The sequence below is a fragment of the Rattus norvegicus genome, chromosome 4 (assembly GCF_036323735.1).
Source record: "Rattus norvegicus strain BN/NHsdMcwi chromosome 4, GRCr8, whole genome shotgun sequence".
NCBI classification, from domain to species: domain Eukaryota; kingdom Metazoa; phylum Chordata; class Mammalia; order Rodentia; family Muridae; genus Rattus; species Rattus norvegicus.
The window spans coordinates 126,238,571-126,258,956 of record NC_086022.1 but is presented as its reverse complement, the minus strand read 5'-3'; the positions used below and the strand labels follow the sequence as shown (position 1 = coordinate 126,258,956).

The window sequence follows — 20,386 nt, the reverse complement described above, 5'->3', positions numbered from 1 at the left end:
CACACACACACACACACACACACACACACACACACTGACCAGGGTCACTGATTGCATCTTTATTAATACCACTGGGGAAGGTGGTATTTAATCTTAGAACTGTTCTATCCAGTTCAGTAGCCATATGTAGCTATTGAAATTTCATTAATGAATCAAACAAAATCTATACACACTTCAGTTGAGCAGTATCCCTCTGTGGTCAGTGGCTTCTCTGTGAGTATGCAAAAATATTTTTATCACTGTAGAAAATAGCTTTATAAATACTATTGTTACATGATTTTCTGGGACATATAAAAGAAATATCTGTTCACTTCAAATAAGGAGGGTGCAGACAGAGCAAAGAAAGTTCCCTCCAGTCCAGTTTGGTGAGATAAATGAGTTTATTGGGGGTTATTTACAGGAACATGGGTGACTTGAAGCTGCATCACCAAAAAGCCCCAACCCCCTGTCCACCAAGATACTGTTTTACTTTTAATGTTTAAAGATTATTTAGTGTTTAAATTGTGTGTGCGAGTGTGTGCACATATGTATGCCGTTTCCTGTGGGGTCCAGAAGAAGGCATCAGAAGTTACAGGTGCTGGGAGCTGAACTGGGGTCCTGCAAAAGCACTGTGTGTTCTCAACTCCTGGACCCTCTTTCCAGTTCCCAGCTCTGTTTTATCTGTCTTTAGTCTATAGCAAGTTTCTGCAGAGCTGGATTCAGAGCACTGTCTAGGGGTGAAGTGGTGGCGGCTGTAGGTTCAGGCGACATAAGGCGCAGACAGAACTGATAAAGTACCATGCTTATGTGTACCTGTCCTTGTTCCAATTGGGATTCTGCTGGTCTCAGCAAGCAGTGTCTAGCCAAGGAAGGATGGCCTATTCTGCAGCAGTCAGATGCACAGTGGCTTACTGCAAAATGGAGTTACTCTGGCCAGGATTCAGAGGTCTACTTCTACTGCAGATGTATATCAGCAATTATAAATCACATGTGAAAGCTGATTAGAAGCATAAAGGAGAAATTTCTGACAAGTGAATTTTAATACTTTGTGATGGCTTATTTTCTAATTGCCACAGTCCTAATTGCTAGTGTGGTTTTCTGATTAACCTGCCCAATTAAACAATGGAAAGAAGTGCAAATGGTGGATGATCAATTGGAAATTTTAGAAGTTATTTATAATTATCCCTAGGATTTCTAGACTAAAATTTAGATTCCAGTGCATGATTAGGAAAGACAGACATGGATGAGTAAGAGTACAGTGTGGAGATGGTCCAAAGAGGCTTCAAACAAGTACAGTATAGCTATGGTACAGCACGGTAACCACAGTGAAGAGATATTGTACTTAAGTTGCCAGGTGAGTAGGAGTGAAGTGTTCTTGCTACAAAAAAATGAGTGAGGTAATGTATGTTTTAATTACCTTCATTTAGCCATTCCATATCTATCTGGCTTTGTATCCCCAGATGCTTCAGATACACTGAGGTCAGATACTACTTGGTTCCATTTGTATTGGGAACATTTCTGCTAGGTCTTAGATGCTAAACTGAGGAAAGTATCCATTTAACTGAACTAAGGGCATACATTACCACTTACTGGTCCCCCACCCCATTTTGAGAAGGGCTTATTGTTGTTATTATTATCACTATTATTAATTATTTTGGTTTCTCAAAATTTTTCTGTGTAGTCCTGGCTGTTCTGGAATTCATTATGTAGATCAGGCTGCCATCAAACTCAGATCTGCCTGCCTCTGCCTCCCTCTCCCTGGGACTAAAGATGTGAACCGCTACCACCCATCCCCTACCCTCTGCTTTTGAAAAGGGATTGTTTTTATTTTGATAAAAAGCTACATTGTGTTAAGTCACAAAACTAGTCAAGCAACTTATCTAAAGTGACACAGTGTGTAGCATATTTAAAATTTGAGCTCAGGCTAACTCTAATAAGAGCTTACCTGCTATGCTTTGAGGTTTCTCATGTTGTACTTTGGGTCTCCAAGAGCTAGGGTTAACATCGTAATGAAATTCCTTTCATCTTCTTTCTAGTTATTAAATTTTGGTAGGGTTCTAAAATCCTGCTTTTTCTGTTTCTGTTTTGTTTTGTTTTTTACATGCTTTTAAAATTCATTGAGGATCTAGAGAGGCTCTATCAGAATCGTTAACTTACCACTTCTCTTCCTCTTTAGGTGCTATGAGAAGCCATCTTTCTGATTTTAAAAAACATCGTGCTGCAAGGATTGACCACTATGTTATTGAAGTCAATAAATTAATAATCAGGTTGGAAAAGGTAAGTTTTGTAGTTTTATTTTGTAAGTACATATGTGTTATGTAAGTGATGAGTATCTGACTCTGAGAGAACTGCAGAGGACATTGAAGACAGCTGGCCTAGCTGGTCTCCCTGAAGTGAATTGATCACGCTGAAAGACTTACTAAGTGCCCAGCTCCCCTTTTATGCCTATCACTCCCACTTGCTGCGGTACATCTTCTGGAGTTGTCCCGGGGAGTCACTCAGTGGGCACAGTGTGTAATGTCATCTGATAACAGCTCTGTGTATTGAGTTGTGGCTAGGGCTAGTGTGTGTTGTGGGGTCATCTAGTGTAGCCTTTCTTATCCTGTAGTGCTAGAGTATGTTTGCACGATTGGCTTACACTCTGACCCTAGATACACTTGATGTGCATCTGGATTGTGGGGCATTGGTAGGTATAGTCCTCTTTTTCACTTTTGTGGTGCCCCAGCAAGCACTCTGCCACCAACTAAGTCCCAGACCAGGAATGCTCTTTATGTAGACTTTGTGGACAGAAATATGTGGCCAGTCTAATTTTCCAGGAAGACTGGAAAGTCAGGAGTTCACCCATTGCTTTCAGTAGCTCCCATACCCCACCATGACCATGTTTATTGGAGAAACTGGTAACTGACAAGAGGTTGGAAGTGAGCTGTAGGTACCGAGATTCCTTCTGGATAGGAAACTAACATGTCCCAAGTGAAATGATTTGGATAACAGGATTGGGGCTGGCTAGTGAGCCTTAAGAAGTTTGAGCATACATTTCCTGCTGAATGTGAGTGGCAAAAAAATGTAGAGAGTGTCCTTTAACTTATTAACTCCATTTGGCGTTGTGTTTTCTTGTTTAGCTTACCGCATTTGACAGAACAAATACTGAGACCTCAAAGATTAGAGGTAAGTTTAGACCTCTGCTCACGATCATTTCTTTTTGGCTTTCTCCCTGAAAACAACTTCAGAATGCTGAGCTGCTTTTTTTGGTTTGTTCTTCCAAAGCAATAGAAAAGTCTGTGGTGCCTTGGGTCAATGACCAGGATGTTCCATTCTGTCCAGACTGTGGGAATAAGTTCAGCATCCGGAACCGCCGTCACCACTGCCGCCTCTGTGGGTCTATCATGTGCAAGAAGTGTATGGAGCTCATTGGCCTGCCCTTGGCAAGTAGGTGATGTGGCTGTGGCTTTGGGCCCTGATCTCTTCTGGGACTAGTGGGTGTGCTTAGACCCTTGGGACCACTTGTAAAGTGAGTGGACCACAGAATCTCTCTCATCTACTTAGTGAGTTCATTAGGCTCACTAAGACCTAAACACTGTGCCGAAGCCCACGGCTATATATAGTAGCCTGAAACAGGCTGGGGAGCACTTTTCTTTTTTTCAGAAAAGGCTGTTGGGTCTCCTGGAACTGGAGCTACAGATGGTTGTCAGCTACTCTGTGGGTTCTGGGAACTGAACCTGGGTCCTCTGCAAGAGCACTCTTAATTGATGATCTATGTATCTAGCACTGAGATTTTTTTTTTTTTTTTTTTTTGGTTCTTTTTTCGGAGCTGGGGACCGAACCCAGGGCCTTGCGCTTCCTAGGTAAGCGCTCTACCACTGAGCTAAATCCCCAGCCCCAGCACTGAGATTTTTGTTTGTTTGTTTTTGTTTTTGTTTTTGTTTTTTGAGACAAGATTTCTCTGTGTCGCCTTGACCTGGACTCGATCTGTAGACTAGACTGGCCTCAAGCTCAGAGATTCACCTGTCTCTGCTTCCCAAGTGCTGGGATTAAAGGTGTACACCACCACCATTTGGCCCTGAGATTTTTTTTAAATGAAGGATCAGGTAGTAACTATTTTAGACTTTGTAAGGCACACACGGTCTCTTCCCATTCTTCTTAATTTAAAAATTAAAAAAAAAAGAAAAAGAAAAAGAAAAGGAGTAACTTCTTTAAAAAAACCATCTGGATGGGTGCACACTTGGGAGGCAGAATCAGAAAGTCCCAGCATGGCTAACAGTAACCGGGGCTACATAGTGAAGCTTGGTTGGTCTCAAAGTAAAACCAAACAAGCAAATATAAAACAAGCCAGGGTTAGTGGCTCCTGCCTGTAATCTCAGTACGTGTGAAGCTGAGGCTGAAAAACTATCATTAAGTTTGAGCCTGGGCTACAGAGTGAGATGATCCTGACTCAAAAGGAAAGTTAAGCATAAAGTGAATACTTAGTTTAAGAGCTATGCAAAAACAGGTGGAAGCTAGATTGGCTTACAAGTGTTATTTGAACTTTACTAATCTACAAGGCATTGCGTTTCCTCAAGGAACTCAGGATCTAGCAGGGGAGATAGAGACTCACACAATTGCTTCATAAAGGAGAGGTAGTGCAGCTCTTTGACACCTTTGCCTAGAAGTGCAGGGGAGGTTTTTAGAAGAAGTTTTGGAAAATAAGCAGAGTGCCTGTCCCTGTCCTTATAAATCGCAGAGTCATTCAGAAAGACTAGTGTCATATAGAAAGTGCTAAATACCACGGAGGCTCCAGTGAAAGCAAGCATGGATGTGTAGGGTGCAAGTGATGTCTGAAAGAGAATGGTTGTACAGGAGGTGGGGAAGGGTGGTACCCTATGTAGGGTAAAGAGCATCAAGGAATCCTGGCACTCAGTGTAGCGGAACTGAGTAGGTAAGGAGAGAGACTTGCAATGGGAAGTGTGCAGGACGTGGGTGAGACCTGGAAGAACAAGGCTGTAAAGTGCAGGGGGTGAGACACTGCAGTACTTTGTGAATCAGCTGCTTGCACACAGCTGATGGAAGGCTATGGTGCAGCCCAGTAAAAGAGCACCTGCCTAGCATGGTCAGGAGTCTGGGTTCCATTCTTAGTACAGATTAGAACACCAAAGAGTTCTATTATTTGTACACACTTGGCTGTAAGGCCTGTAGACAACATGGGCCAAAACTCACTTTTTCTCTGCCTAGTTCCTGTGTCTGCCTCCTTTACCTTGATAGTTTCCTTTCTCCCTGAGACCTACCTACTTCCTTTCAGAACACCGTTCACTTTCTGCTCTTGGGCTTATTACCCGGGCAGTCTGTTAGGTGGCATTGATGGCTATGTTAAGGCCATGAGTGTAAGACACAGTTCCTACCCAACAGTTGCAGATTCCAGGGCAGCTCTGTACATACAGGTGTTGGACAGGAGAAAAAGGAATTGCCCCAAATGGTTAATGGGAGGCGATGTAAAGGGCAGATCTTGGCTTGTGGGAGCCAGGGAAGGGATCCTAGAGAATGGAGAGTGAGAGCTGAGTGTTAGGGACTGGTAAGAGGGCTGCAAAGGAAAGTGTCTGGACAATGTGAATCATTTGGAGAAATGGGGCAAATGGAATGTGGTATAAGTCTGAGATGACCAGGTTAAGATCAGGCTTCTGAGCCCAAAGACAGGTTACCACAAGCTGTTTGGATGTGATCGCTTGGCAATGCATTCTTTTCCACCAGAGTCTCACCCCTGATGCCAGAGTAGGTTCTTTTTGTCCAGAGGTGAAGCCTGCTCTCCCTATTTCCCAAGTCACATTTGTGGCCTGAGTGCTACAGTCGCAGGTGTGGGATAAGTGGCTGCTGAGGGGTCACTGCTACCTGTCTGTTGTGGTTTGTAGATAAGCTCACCAGTGCCAGCAAGGACTCCCTGAGCACCCACACCAGCCCCAGCCAGTCACCTAACAGTGTCCATGGCTCCCGCCGAGGCAGCATCAGTAGCATGAGCAGTGTCAGCTCAGTCCTGGACGAGAAGGATGATGAGCGCATCCGCTGCTGCACGCACTGCAAGGACACGCTGCTCAAGAGAGAGCAGCAGATGGATGAGAAGGAGCACACGCCTGACATCGTGAAGCTCTACGAGGTGACACATGCCAGACAGATTTGGCTATTTGCTGTATGCCTGCCTGTAGATTCTAGAGAATCCTCTGGGACGGTGTTCCTTGACTCATTTCCTGCCCAAGGGCCATGGTATGATTTCCCAATTAGGGCCCTAGGTGAATCATAGAGTCATCCTGGGTGTGTAGTAACAAACTTATTTCCCTACCTTCCCTTACCCACTTGAAGGAGGCCCAAGACAAGTAGGAAGAGCAGTTGTCCTGTGCATGGCCAGGTTCTGTGGAGAAGACAGAAGCTGAAGGTGTAGCAAATCATGGGCTGCCAGGGTCCTGGGAAACTCACTTGGGAGTTCCAGTCTTTATCAGCTTGAGCTTATATGTATTTTCAGGGCTTGTATGCTTTTTGCCTATCAGCCGAGCATCTCCTCTGAGTGTCAGATGCCTTAGTCTTCATTGCCTCCAGTGATCCCAGAGCACCTAAGTGGAGGCATGCTGAGAATAAGGTTGTAGCTCTGTGGTAGACCTCTTGCTGTAGGTTCCATTTCCAGTACATTTCTAAAAATCAGTTGGCATACAAGAAGAAATAATGTATGCAAAGAGCGTGTGGGTTGGGCATGGTATTATGCCCGTGTAATCTCAGCACTTAGGAGGCAGAGGCAGGTAAAGCTCTGGAGCTTGATGATAGCCTGGTTTACGTACCACCTCCTAGGCTAGCCAGGGCTACATAGAAAGACCCTATCTAAAACAAACGAAAACAAATAAAAAACAAAAGGAGAAAAAAAGAAAAAAACCTCATAATGAGACGAGGTCAGTCTCCCAATGACCAGGTGACATGCCACTGTGGGCTGAGGAGAACTAGTCTAGGAGAAGAATGGGAAAGTGGAGGATACTGGGAACAGGGCATCAGCCTGGGCGGAGGAAGCTACTTGAGCAAAACCCTTAATCAAGGTAGAATGTGTTTTCTCAGTGAGCATTGACTGAATGGCTACCAAATGTCTCTTCAGATTACCACGGCTGCTTTTGTTCCACCCTATTTATATTATCACTGCCAGAGGTGGTATCACACTAGTTCTGAGTTGCAGGAGCAGCTTTCTTCTACTCTGCATGGTGTTTGTGACCTGGTATCTCTTTTTTGTAACTAGCCATTATGTATACTTACCTACTTTTTGAAGAGAGCCCTGGCAGTGCCATGTGCTGGTACCGTTGGCTGGCATCACCTGGCAGAGAGCACAGTGGCTGATTCCTCTTCCCTGTCTAGACACACTGTACTCTGACAGGCTGCCTCTCAGAAACATTTGGTCAAAAGGTTCACCGTATGTTCTTTCCTTCCTGCAAAATTTTATGCTTAGAAAATAGGTCAATTCATAAGGGAACTAACAAAACCAAACCCCAGTGTTTTAAAATTGGCCTTTTATATTATGATGTAGGGTGGCTTCTAGGTCACAGTTTCTGTCTCCAGTGCAGCACTCATCTCTTCGTTTTGTTCTTAGAAACTTCGACTTTGCATGGAGAAAGTTGATCAGAAAGCTCCTGAATACATCAGGATGGCAGCATCATTAAAGTAAGCTACTCTTCGCTGTTTTTTTCTGAATCAGTGGTGAATATGATCTGGCTGGTGAGGCTGATTCTTCACTAGCTGACAATGGAGGTATCTTTTTACTTTTTTTCCCTCTTTGGTGCTAAGAATGGAATGGAGCCTTGCTTAGCACATGCTCTGCCAAGAAAATAGAATCTTAATGCTGAGTTTTCACATTTGTACATCAGTGGACACATGTTATTGTCACATGTTTGTAAAGACACTGACCATGTTCAGGTGACCATGTTCAGGTGTTAGATCCATTCTGATTTAGTGGATTTGGCAAGGGCCTCAGACCAGAAGTGCTGTGGCTCCATGGAATACTTGGAAACAGATGAGGGAGGGTAGCTCAGCTTCTGCCCAGCTTGTCACAGTGCATCTTCATGTATTGTAATTGATTACAATAGGCATTTCCTTTTGAGCCCAGGTGGGCACACAGAGCCACTGGACAGATACAACCTGTCTTGAGTTTCTTTTCTAAAATTAAGATGTGGCTCATATGCTTTTTATTGAATAGTTGAGGATGTTCATGACAGTGTCGTCACAAGGTTGTGCAGTTGTCACTACCATCTTAATTCCAAATGTCTTTATCACTTCGGCAAGTAACCTCAGACCGTAAGCAGTTTTCCATCTTCCTAGCCATCACTGACCTGTCCTCACTTGTTGGTACGTGATACTTGATGTCATGGGGTCATAGTTACTTTTGTGTCTGGATGCTTTTATGTGTGTCAGTGTTTTCAACACTCACCTATGTTGTAGCCTGTACAAGGCTACTGTCCTTGAATTAAGATGTTATAGAGTTAATTATGAACTTTGTTTATTCATTTGCCAATTGATGTTTATTTAGGTCCCCCCTGCTTTTAACTCTTTTGGACAACACACTTTAATTTTTCTATCTGTTTTTGAGATAAGTTTTCATGTAGTTCAGGCTGGTCACCTTCTGAACTTCTGATCTTCCTGTCTTCACCTCCAAGTACTAGGACTGCAGACATATAACTACATGCCTGACATGTACACCTTTCTTAATTGTTTGTGTGTGTACATATACATGTTCATGTGTGTATTTAGGAGTATAACTTATGCTAGATTTTCTGGTAACTCTGCGTTTAATTTTTTGAGAGACTGGAAAATTATGTTTCAAAGAACTGTGTGGGTATTTCTTCCCTCTGGCATTTTATAATTTCGTTTCTCCACCCCTGGCTAACACTTGTGGCCACCACTTATTTCTTGTGTATTTACTGAGTATGCATGGTGCATGTATGTATGATGTATGCAGGCTCATGCGTGCATGGCTAGTGTCGCCTCTCCACATTCCCTGGCTGGTGGGGACAGCCCATCCTGAGCACATTTCCAAATGGTTAACTTCCATTGCTCCTCCAGAGACTAGCTTTCCTGGGTTTCGCATCCGTTCATTTATCCACTGAGCAGATGCTCTGTGAGTATTAGTTCTGTGCCACACACCGTTCTCTTTCTGTTCTGTGACAGGCCACGAACAGAGACAATGTGTATCTCAAGGACCATCATCAAGGGAGCAATAATTGAACAGGCTAACTCCAGCCAGGACAGTGCTCTGAGGGAGTAAAATTGATGAGATGGAGACTGTGAAAGTGATTTCAGGCCACAGATAACTCTTTTGATTTTTCTATGAGGCACTAGTACAAAGCCTTTATCCCAACTACCTAAGAGACTGGAGACAAGATCCCTGGAGCTGAGTTCAGCGTAGCAAAGTTCTACTTCAAAAGAAAAACAAAATCCAATCCAAACCAGACAAAGCCTCCTTCCCCTCCCCCCTCTCCCCCCTCCCCCTTTTTCTTTCTTCTTTTCTTTAAGACAGGGTTTCTCTGTATAGCCCTGGCTGACCTGGAACTTGCTCTGTAGAACAGGCAGGCCTTGAACTTAGAGATCAGCTTGCCTCTTTCTCCTGAGTTCTAGGATTAAAGGTATGCACCACCACCACCTGGCTACGAGAGCCTGCCTTCTTATTTCTAATCTCCTATTTTTGTAAATCTTGTGGTTGAAAGATGATGTAGCCACTGTATTGAATTCCCTATTTTTTTTTTTTAAGCCAGAATTGTTCTTATACACAGGAAGTTTGGTAATGGTAGTGGTGATGAGACTGATCACAGCTGGTCAGAGCCGAGAAAGCTCCTGAGCTGTTCTCATGGTCCAAAAGTTCATCACCAAGAACATGGTAAAGAAAAGCCATAAAGATGGACTTGATTTAGCAGCAGTCTGACAAGCTTGGGTAACAAGCTTCCAAACGAATAATTGTAATGCCATAAGATGGGAAGCTGCATCTGTCTTTTCTGATATCCCTTCTCCACCCTGGGCAATTAATCCCATTCTGCTGGGCTTGGAGTCTAGGTTCTTTTCTCCTGTATGGAGCAGTTGTGTGTGTGTGAGGCAGAGTGTGGGACAGTTTGTGTGTGTGTGTGTGTGTGTGTGTGTGTGTGTGTGAGAGAGAGAGAGAGAGAGAGAGAGAGAGAGAGAGAGAGAGAGAGAAGAGTTGTGCGTATGAGGCAGAGTGTGGGAGGGGGCAGCGTGTGGGGCAGTTGTGTGTGAGGTCGGGTGTTGAGTAGTTGATGGGGCTCAGCATTCCTGTCCACTGCGTAGTTACTCTTCTTAAGCAGTAGCTGAGAGTAAAGCCGAGCTACTTCCAGCTCTTGTATATTTTCATTGGCTCATTTACTAAGTCACTTTATACAACCTATGAGATACTATGAGAGATTGCTCAGGAAAAGTGAGTCAGAGTGAACTCAGCTGCATTTCTTCTGTTGATGAACCTAAGAGCTGGTGTTTGGGGGCTGAAGATGTGGCTCCGCAGTTAAAAACATGTACTGCTGCTGCTTCTGAGTTAGGTTCCCATCACCTATGCCAGGTGGCTCATAAACTCAAACTCCTGTAACTCCAGCTCTAGGAGATCTGACACTTTTTGCTTCCAAAGGCATATGTACCCACACCCATACACATAACTAAAATTAGTAAATAAATCTTAAAAACTAAAAGAAGTGGTTCTCAGAGACCCAGGCAGTGTCCCTGAGGTCTGCATAATAAAATGACATCTACTTGATTACTGCACTGTCTCCATGAGTCTAAAATGCCTTAGAATTAACCACCTGTCTCTGAGACCTTAAACACCGTGCTCCCAAGTTATTACCGTGAAACTTAGGTCAGACATTTATGATTTCTCCTTAGTGCTGGGGAGACGACCTACAGTCTGGAGCACGCCAACGACCTTCGAGTGGAAGTGCAGAAAGTGTACGAGCTAATAGATGCTTTAAGGTAAAGTTTGCTACGTCAAATTTCTACTGCTGGCTGATGGGAAAGAGGTGATGTATTGATGAGACGGTGATGGGAAGTAGATTTGGGCTTATCTACTCATTGGTGAAAGCGAGAACACTGGAGGAGGAAAGGGGCCTGCTTTGCTATTTACTATTGTTCTGTAGCTTCTGGTTAAAGGTTTGGAGAGCTTAGGTAAAAGATAGAATACTTTCCTAGCATGTATGCGGGCCTGGGTTCTGTCCCTAGCACACAAGGGACCAAAGAAAAAGATTTCTGATGATTATTAGTAATAAAGAAATAGGAGCTAGCTGCTGTATGCTGAACTACCCATGTGCCTCTCTTAATGGGACAGGTCAGGATTAGCACCTCCATTTCATAGAAGAGGATCTTTGATAGAAACTCAGATTGTTTGCATGACTGAAGTCTTGAACATCAGTGTTAGCAAGGCATGAAAGTATGGGTTTTTAGCTGCCACACCCTGTGCTCACCTGGGAAACTAGGCTTTCCCATATGGCCTCTTCTGTGACCATTTTTCTGTGCTATGTAGCCAGAGTAGCCAGAAGGAAAGGAATGGGTTTGCTATCGGGATATTTCAGTTTCTTCTGTGTTGTCCACACCCTCATGGTACAAAAGCCTGGCAACTCCAGAGACGTCACTGTTTCTGAAGCTGGCAGCACCCACTACACTGATGCATTTGTTCCAATATAGTAAGAAGATCTTAACCTTGGGCTTGAACCAAGACCCTTCACCACATCCAAACACTCTTCGGCTACAGAGAATGATCAGATACTCAGCTACACTATTTGTGCAGGTAAAGCCATGCTGGGGTGACATAAGTGTGTTTAGCTTGCTTGTTTTCTTTTGATACACTTTTTATTTCTTAAAATTATGAATTCCACATTTGGAGAAAAAGTTAAAACTTAGGTAAAAGTAAAGACACTTTTTAGACATTTTTGACAACTTCATACATGCATACAGTTCTTGTAGCCATATTCACCCCCATTACCCACTCTCATCCTGTTGCATTCCCGCTGACTCCTACTTCCCAGCGTGTGTGTATGTGTGTGTGTGTGTGTGTGTGTGTTGGGGAAGCCTAGTGTTCTTTATTTTTAGATTTTCCTTTATATTGTATGTATGTGTTCTGTATGTAAGTTGAAGCACATGTGACTTCATGTGCTCCAGAATCCACAGAGGGCATTGGATCCCCTGAATCTGGAGTCACAGATGTTGTGAGCCACCTAATATGGAAGCTGGGAATGGAATTCAGGTCCTTGTCAACCCTGAGCCATTTCTACAGGCACAGGTCTTGTGCTTAAAACAGCTTTTAGTCCTTTGTCTCCAATACAGTTGTTCTTCATTCTGGTGTGTTTTCTTTCTTAATTTATTTTTCTTTATATTTTTATATGCAATATTTATAGTTCATTGTTTAGTTTTCTCATTGCTATGATTAAATACTTGATAAACATAAGGAAGACTGTTTGAGTCAGTTTGAAGTCTGCCTTGATGGGGTCATGGTGGCAGGAGCTTGAGACAGCTGGTTATGTTGTGTATGCAGTTACGAAGCAGAGAGAGGTGAGCGCTGGTGCTCAGCTTGCTTTCTCCTTTTTATTCAGTCTGGCAGCCTAGCTTGGACCCACCCACACCAAAGGGGGTCTTTCCACCTCAGAGTTTTCTGGAAAGACCCTATGGACATACCTAGAGGTGTGTTTTGATTCTAAATCCACTCAGGTGGACAAGAAAGGTCAGCCCTCACAGACACTCCTGCAACTCTGTCTCGGTTCCATCACTGCCTCTCCTATGCTTGTTTTGGCTGTGGAATGCTACTGTGGCTCTGTCTGGTTTTCTTTATTGAACTATTTCATTTTAGTTGGGGAATTGATGGCTTCTAATTTTGCTACTATGATAAGTGATATTTTCTCATCAGGGAATCTTTCTGGGCCATTGGCTAATGATTCAAGAACAGCAGGTTTAACATATGTGACTAGATCTGAGTTGCATTTCTCTACCTCTAATATCTTCTGCATTATTAGAGTCCCAGGATGACTTGGTTGCAAGTCACTATAAGGTGACTCCTCACCTGGCAGTTGTTTCTTGCTCAAAGCATCTTAGGAAGGCCAGAAATTTTAGAATTTTCATTAGTTTTTTGAGTCCTGTCAATTTCTTGAAGTTTCATGACTTTTTGGCCTCAGTCCTCTCTCCAGGAGGGGTCTTTCTTTTAGTAGAATGTGAATACATAGCAACAAATTATAAAACATGTGGTATGTTAGAGAATATGAAATAGGGAGAGATCTAGGGGCGGTAAATAAAGAAAAGGGGTACCAGGGACTGCTGGGGTCTAGGTAGATGTGGGCGGATGGGCTCAGCGCACAGCCTCAGAAAGAAGCTGGCACCGGCCTGGGGACATCTTCAGATCTGGTGCAACCATCTCATAAGGAAAAGGCAGGTCAATTTGAAAGGTGACTTCCAGTTAGCAGGCATGTCCTTCCTGTCAGTGGTTGGAGTGGCTTGCCCTAAGTGTATAAGCCTTAAGGTCCAATTTTTCTCCCCATCTTCCCAAAAACACTTGTCTAAATTGTTTATTACTCTCCTACAGGAAAAGTTATTGGGTTTGATGTCACTGCCAACCAAAGAACAGTTTGAAGAACTAAAAAAGAAAAGGAAGCAGGACCTGGAGCAGAAGAGGACCATGGAGCGACAGGTGCATGGGGCTCAGGCACCTAGCGGCTTCGACTTCCCTGCTCTCATACCCTACCCCTTGGCTGCTAAGTCTCTCCATTTCAAGCTGGCTTCTGTATGGCCTTAGAAAACAGTTGTTTTCCCACTGAGTCCTAGTTTTATTTAGTATTTCTGTTGATGCTCTCCTGTCTAGACCACTACAGGGATGGCAGTTTTCCCTCTGTTAGGCTTGCAGGCCAGTCCAGGAATACATACTGTTAGACAATAGAGGTGCAGTAGTGCATGCCTGTATCCCGGACCTCAAGAAGCTGAGACAAGAAGGTTTTAAGTTCTGGACCAGTTTGTGCTACATAGTGAGGCTATATCTTTTAAAGAAAATGAGGGTGCTGTTTTATACTTCAGGAATAGAATACTTATTTAGCATGCTTAAAGCACCCTGGGTTCTAGCCCCAGTACTACAAAACCCAAAATGAAAACATAAAGCAGTGTGTTTATTTTAGTATTGTCTGAAATTCTAACCTTGATGGAGATAAGGGTGTCAGTCTTTGGAAGTTTAAGGAAAGTATACAGTTGATGAAACTAAGAGGGAAAGAATCTTTTTAACTCACATTGCTTTATTGTTGAAATCTAAGCTTGTCTTTGTTTGAGCAGTTGAATTATCTTAGTATTGCTGAGACCATAGAGGGTAGCAGACAGGGAAGGCTGCTGTCTTGGTGACCATGGTGACCCTGGTGATGTGTGATGTCTCTGCAGGCTGCTCTGGAGTCCCGACGGAAGCTTGAGGAAAGGCAGAGTGGTTTGGCATCTCATACAGCCAATGGGGACATGAGGTCTCTTCAAGGCATACCTGCCCCCTTGCGAAAGGCTGAGGGCTGGCTCCCACTGTCAGAAGGTCAGGTACAGAGTGAAGACCCCGACCCTCTCCTTCAGCAGATCTATAACATTACATCGTTCATCAGGCAGGCCAAGGCTGCAGGCCGCACAGATGAGGTGCGCACACTTCAAGAGAACCTGCGGCAGCTGCAAGATGAGTATGACCAGCAGCAGACTGAGAAGGCCATCGAACTGTCCCGGAGGCAGGCTGAGGAGGAGGAGCTACAGCGGGAGCAGTTACAGATGCTCCGCCAGCGGGAGCTGGAACGAGAAGAAGAGCAGTTCCTGGCAGCATCTCTGCAAACACGGACTCGTGTTCTAGAACTCCGAGAAGTTTTACCCTTCCAGTTGGAGCCCATCCGAGGGCCTCACACTGATCTTGCCTATTCCTTAGATGAGGACTCCTCCCCAGTTCAGAGCAGCACAGCTCCTGATATCCTTTCACCTGGCTCAGCTCTAGCACCCATCCATGTGTGGTCTGGGTCCCCAGCCCTTAGCCAAGAATTACTCCTTCAGAGCACCATATCACAGCCAAGTAGTAAGACCTCTCTCAACCCGTTTGATGAAGAAGACCTCTCCAGCCCTATAGAGGGTGCTGTCAGCCCTGCTGCTGTAGAGGCTTTCCTGGGCCCTCCAGCTGCTGTCACCAAAGAATACAATCCTTTTGAGGAAGATGCTGAGGAAGAGGAGGTGGCAGAGTTGGGGGCAGGGAATCCCTTCACTGACCCAGACAGTCCAGCACCCAACCCCTTTGATGAGGATGACCATCCCAGGTCTGCCAGTCCAGCCGCCCCTGGAAACCCTTTTGAAGAGTGTCCATGCACCAACCCCTTTGAGGTAGACAGTGATAGTGGCATGGAGGCTGAGGAACACATTGAGGAGGAGCTGCTCCTGCAGCAAATTGACAACATCAAGGCTTACATCTTCGATGCCAAGCAGTGTGGTCGAATGGATGAGGTTGAGGTTCTGACGGAGAACCTCCGGGAGCTGAAGTGCACCCTGGCTAAGCAGAAGGGGGCCCCTAACTGACAGCAGTGGGCAGGAACTGGGCAGAGTCTTTGGTAGCATGATATCAAGTGGGAGGAGGAGATGGGCAGGCGCCTGAAACGCACACAGGTGGGGGTTGGAAATAGTAGTCTCTTGCTGTGCACTTTGAGACATTTCCACTATAGTTGAACAAGAACAGGAAAAAAATCGGCATTATTTGCTGGTTTTTCTGTATTTCTTTTAATGAAGTGTTCCCTTTTCAGGGGACTTTATGATTTTATTTATTGAGATACAGAGCTGGGCCAAGGTAGAAATGGCTCCTGGGTACCTCTTTGTCCATTTTCTGCTGACTGTTCTTGGTCATTATGCAGTATTATAGGGAAGCCCTTAACAGACCCCTTCCACTAGCCAAGATAGGCAGGGGCTCAGCAGGAGTCTGTCCTGACTTGGTTGCTTCCTTTCAGCACCTCCCTGCTTGGACTATCTCTTGGACACTTAGGGAGATGCTGTGTGAAGGCAGAGTCTAAACCCAGTGGGCACCAGTGCCTCTTTTTACAGATGGCAGGAATGTTGCCAGTGTTGCCCCCTCCCAGTTAAAGGAAGTAAAGTTCCCAAGTGTGAGGGTGGTGGGGTGGTGGTGTCAGTGTGAGCTTGACTATGAGACAGTAGTGATCAACTTCTTGGTGGATGTTATGGTTTGGGAGAACTTTCTACTTGTGCAGTTGTCAGCCCCTGGGGTTTGATAGAACGACCACTATATAGGTCACATTCAAGGGCCTGTGACTTGGGAATTGTGACTGGTTAGTTTCTGTGGAATATTAGTAGGTGATGGAACACTTCTGAGTCAGGAGATAAATTCTAGTAACTTCCAAGGCCCTCACGTCAGCCTTCTTCCATGTGGTTCATTCTGGAAACTGGTAAGATGTTATTTTACTACTTCGAGTACTGAAAGACAGAAATATTTGAGGCATAGCCTGAGATCATTCCACAGCTCTGAAGTACTTGAACTCTTGATAGAAGACAGAAAGGGAAGTTATGTAGCTTAGTACTTTGGTTTACAGGAACAGGTCAGTTGACAGATGACCTTGTAAGATCCTTGGTGTGCTCAGCTCTGGGTCATTTCTTTAGTTAATGGACAATAACTGTCTACTAGTCACTTTCCCTTTAGCTAGCTCTGGGCCGTGCCTTTTGTTCGCTACTGGTGTGCAAGCTCAAATTCTTCTCTCACATTCTGGTGAAGATCTGTCTTGGTGGTAAGAATACCATGTGGGTGCAAAGATCTCTATTTTGGCAGCTTTAATCCCAATTCATAGTACCTGTTGGGGCTTTGGCTGGATAGAAAGCCCACTTGGAGAGGAAGGGTAAGAACCCTTTGGGGTTCTGGAAGGTAAGCAGCCTGGCATCGTATGTTACCTGGGGCAGGCTTCCCCTCTTTCTAAAGCCTAGTCCCCAGGCATGCCCAGCACATCACCCTGCTTCATCTGCTTCTGTGTGATGGAAAAGGAGGCAGCTCTAAAATAAGGATGAAGCTGAATACTGGTTTTCACCATTACTTTTCCTGACACAGATCAGGTGTTCAGGGTGGTTCAACTGCAGACATTGCTTTTCTTATAAGAATGGCTTTCTTAATTAGCTAGTGACTCATTAAATGTACTCCTTTCTGGAACTCACTCTAGATAGCAGTCTAACAGAGCATGGGGAAAACAGATGCTTTTCAACAGCCATTTCTTAAATCCCGATTGAATTTTAAACCAAGTGAACTCAGATTCCAGAGGTTTTACTGAGTTTCTTATTGAATTCCTCTTTGATCATATTCTGAAAGTCAGAGACATAACAAGAGAGACATGTCTACCCATTGGCTGTATCACTTCCCAGAATTCCTACAAGTCAGTTGGTTTGCAGAGGGTGTTTGGCCTGTGAGTGAACCACAGTGCCAGCTTCTTACCTTGGGTGAATATTTCATGATTCCCAAGGTCCCAAGCTCCACCTCAGCAGTGAAGGAGCACATCCTTGATAAGGTATTGGCAGATCCCTTAGGTGTAGGTCCTGTTCACAGTGGAAGGGCTTCTTGCTTTGTTCCCTTCTAACACACTAAGGAACTGGAGCCTCACTCATTGCACTTACCACACATCATGTCTTTGTTGTCAGATGTTAAAACATCTTTCTAAGTCATCATGAGCCATGTTGCATAGCAGTGCCATGCAGTTCAAATTGTGGAATTGGCCTCTGGACAAGGTCAGACTAGAGGAGCATGGTGTTCTGGTAATCATGATGACTGTCAGCAAGATGGTCATTGACGCACATGCACTACACTGGGGCCTTGTATCAGAGGCTTTTATTAAAAAAATATCATTTATGTGAGGCTTTTATTAAAAAAAATAACATGTTCATGGCTGGGCTTGTGTGTGCTTAAAACGTCCCTCCACTGCCTTTTTGTAGTGAGTGTGTGTGAGTGTGTGTGTGTGTGTGTGTGTGTGTGTGTGTGTGTGTGTGTTTGCATGTGCACATGGAGGCCAGAGGACAACCTTGGATATTAGTCCTAGGAAAGCTGTCTGCCTTCTTTTAGGCAGGGTTTCTCATTCTTGGCTCCAGCTTTGCCAACAGGCCCGTGGTATGTTGTTTGACAGAGGACAGGTTGGACACTTACAACTCACTTTGCCATCATTATCTAGGTGGGTTTGGGTTGGCTCAGGAATGGTGAAGAGGGAAGGGCTTAGCTACTATATAGACCAAAGAGACAGCATGAGCAATCTGGAAAGAAGTTGGGTACAGCTAGCTGGGTTGCTACAGTGACTTCATCTGGGCCTGGAGCCCGAGGAGGGGCCTTGTATCCAGTGCTTATGGTGGGGTGGGTCGGAGTTCACTATGATGGAAGTCATCATTGAATCTTTCTAACAAGCAGAGTTGTACTTCTGGGACCCTGCCCAGGTCTGTTTGATTTGGGACACCAAACTGTTTGTGTAAGATACTGGGTTTTTCCTGTGGGTGCAGTATCATCTGTGACTAGACTTTAAAACCTGCAGCCTCCTCAGAAGTCTAGCAGAACTTTAATCACTTCAGAATTTTAGTTTAGCACTTTAGATTTTAGTTGTGATATTTCTTGGAAGTTATCAGTCTTCTTACAAGCAGCAACTGGTTTGAATAAAAAACCAATAACCTTTCTTGGAGTCATTAGGGAACTGATTTGCAGGGCTCACTTTCCTCCCAGCACCTGCAGTGGTGAGTTCAGAGTAAGCCAAGACCTGATAGCTACAGCAGAAGCCATGACTAGTAGGAAAAGCAGGAGTAACTTTGGGTTTTGTTATTGGGCTGTGACTGAGGATAGGGCCTTGAACATACTAGGCATATGATCTACTACTGAGTTATATTGCTAGCTTTTTATTCTTCAGACAGGGTTGAGTTTGAATTCAGTGTAACCCATGCGGGCCTTGAACTTGTGATCCTTCTGCTTCAGTCTCCAGAGCTTCTGGAATCACATGTTTGCATGACCAAGACTGGCACATAGCCTTGACGAGTCCTGGAGGCTGACTGTCCACTAGGCACAGTGAGGGCCTGCTTCCTACAAAGGCGGTTCCTTGTTGGTTCTAATGGTGAGCACTGAGAAGGCTCCTCCTATAGCCGGGGCAGAAGAATTTTGTAACAAAAGTATCGTAGTAAAGCCTTCTACAAATGAAGAGACTTCACCAAACCTACTTATTTGGGCAAACATATTGCCCCCACCCAGTTTCCTTTTGCCTTCTCTGTCTGCCTTCTTTGTCTGAGGGAGAAGTAGGAAATTAAGAAACATATTCAGGTCATGGCTTGAGACAGCCTAAGATCATAGAATCCAACCCTCTTTACCTTATATTCCCCTAGGGCTCCAGGATAGATAGTAAGAGGATCACAGCTGCAAGAGACTGCAGAGGAGGACCCAGGAACTCCAAGCTTCTGATATCTATTCCTACAGCAAACAGTCCTCACACTAGAGACTTCAGCACCTTAGTTTCTACTCCACACATAGCCAGTGACTCAAAATGGTTAGAAGCATTCTAAAAGGTAAGCAAGTGACACTAGACTCATGCCGGAATTACCAGACAGTAAATTTAACTGCAGGTTATGCATTACAGAGACTAATATGAATAAACAATGTGTAAGAACAGTTGGGTGGCAGGTACTGCTTTGAGTGTTGTGTGCGCTGTTGTTTGTTTAACAAAATTCCATTCAATTTTACCAATGAAATCTCGGGAGCCAGATGCTGGGGTGAAAGCCTGCTGGCTCAGAGAGGCAGAGGAAGCATGCAGCTGACCTTCCTCCTCAGCCTATCTCCCAGAAGGAGTGCTCCTCTGTCACACAGTCTCAAAACCTCCTTAAACTGAATGTCCTTCCCTTCTATCTTTTGCGTCTTTCTATCCTCCTGATTCCCTTTTTAGTGTCTGTGGATTTCTCTTAAGACTCCTCTATTCACTTCCTGTCAACTGGCTGCTGCTCCTCTTGATCTGAGGTCGACTTTATTTAATCCTGTATTTAATCCTGTTTAAAATATTGAAGCAGAGAGCTTGGATTAAAAGTGTATGCTAAGGCTGAGCCATACCACAGCCAAAAAGTTTTTTCCAGTAAACAACACAATCTTGGGGTTCACAGTGTGATTAAATACCCTGCAAGCACCTGTTGCACTCTCGGGGTATGCTCAAGAAGCTTACCCTTTTCCTCCTTTCAGACGTGTAGTTTTGGCTGAAACTTATTAGTGATGTATCTACATATGTGCAGGAAGAACACTCATATAGAGAAGCTGGAGAGATGGCTCAGTGGTTAAGAGCGCTGACTGCTCTTCCTAGAGGTCCTATTCTCAATTCCCAGAACCCACATGGTGACTCAAAACCATCTATAAGGGGATCCAATGCCCTCTAGTGTGTCTGAGGACAGTTAGAGTGTGCTCATAAGT

The 20,386-nt window shown here is 44.4% G+C and overlaps 1 protein-coding gene across 5 annotated transcripts in view; it reads left to right on the top strand.

The window, feature by feature from the left end:
• Positions 1-19,603, top strand: part of Rbsn (rabenosyn, RAB effector) — a 30,349-nt gene extending 10,746 nt beyond the window's left edge. For 2 of the 5 annotated variants that reach the window (XM_039107619.2, XM_006236908.5), the window contains 9 exons: positions 2,156-2,256; positions 3,099-3,144; positions 3,244-3,405; positions 5,856-6,097; positions 7,562-7,632; positions 10,843-10,929; positions 11,638-11,740; positions 13,523-13,627; positions 14,359-19,603. In XM_039107619.2, the coding sequence (XP_038963547.1) occupies positions 2,156-2,256; positions 3,099-3,144; positions 3,244-3,405; positions 5,856-6,097; positions 7,562-7,632; positions 10,843-10,929; positions 11,638-11,740; positions 13,523-13,627; positions 14,359-15,507 (2,066 nt within the window). In that variant the 3' untranslated portion in view covers positions 15,508-19,603. The remainder of the gene's footprint in view (positions 1-2,155; positions 2,257-3,098; positions 3,145-3,243; positions 3,406-5,855; positions 6,098-7,561; positions 7,633-10,842; positions 10,930-11,637; positions 11,741-13,522; positions 13,628-14,358) is intronic. The other 3 variants (XM_039107618.2, XM_063286076.1, NM_001107875.1) reach the window with 2 other exon arrangements.
• The last annotated feature ends 783 nt before the right edge of the window (positions 19,604-20,386 follow it).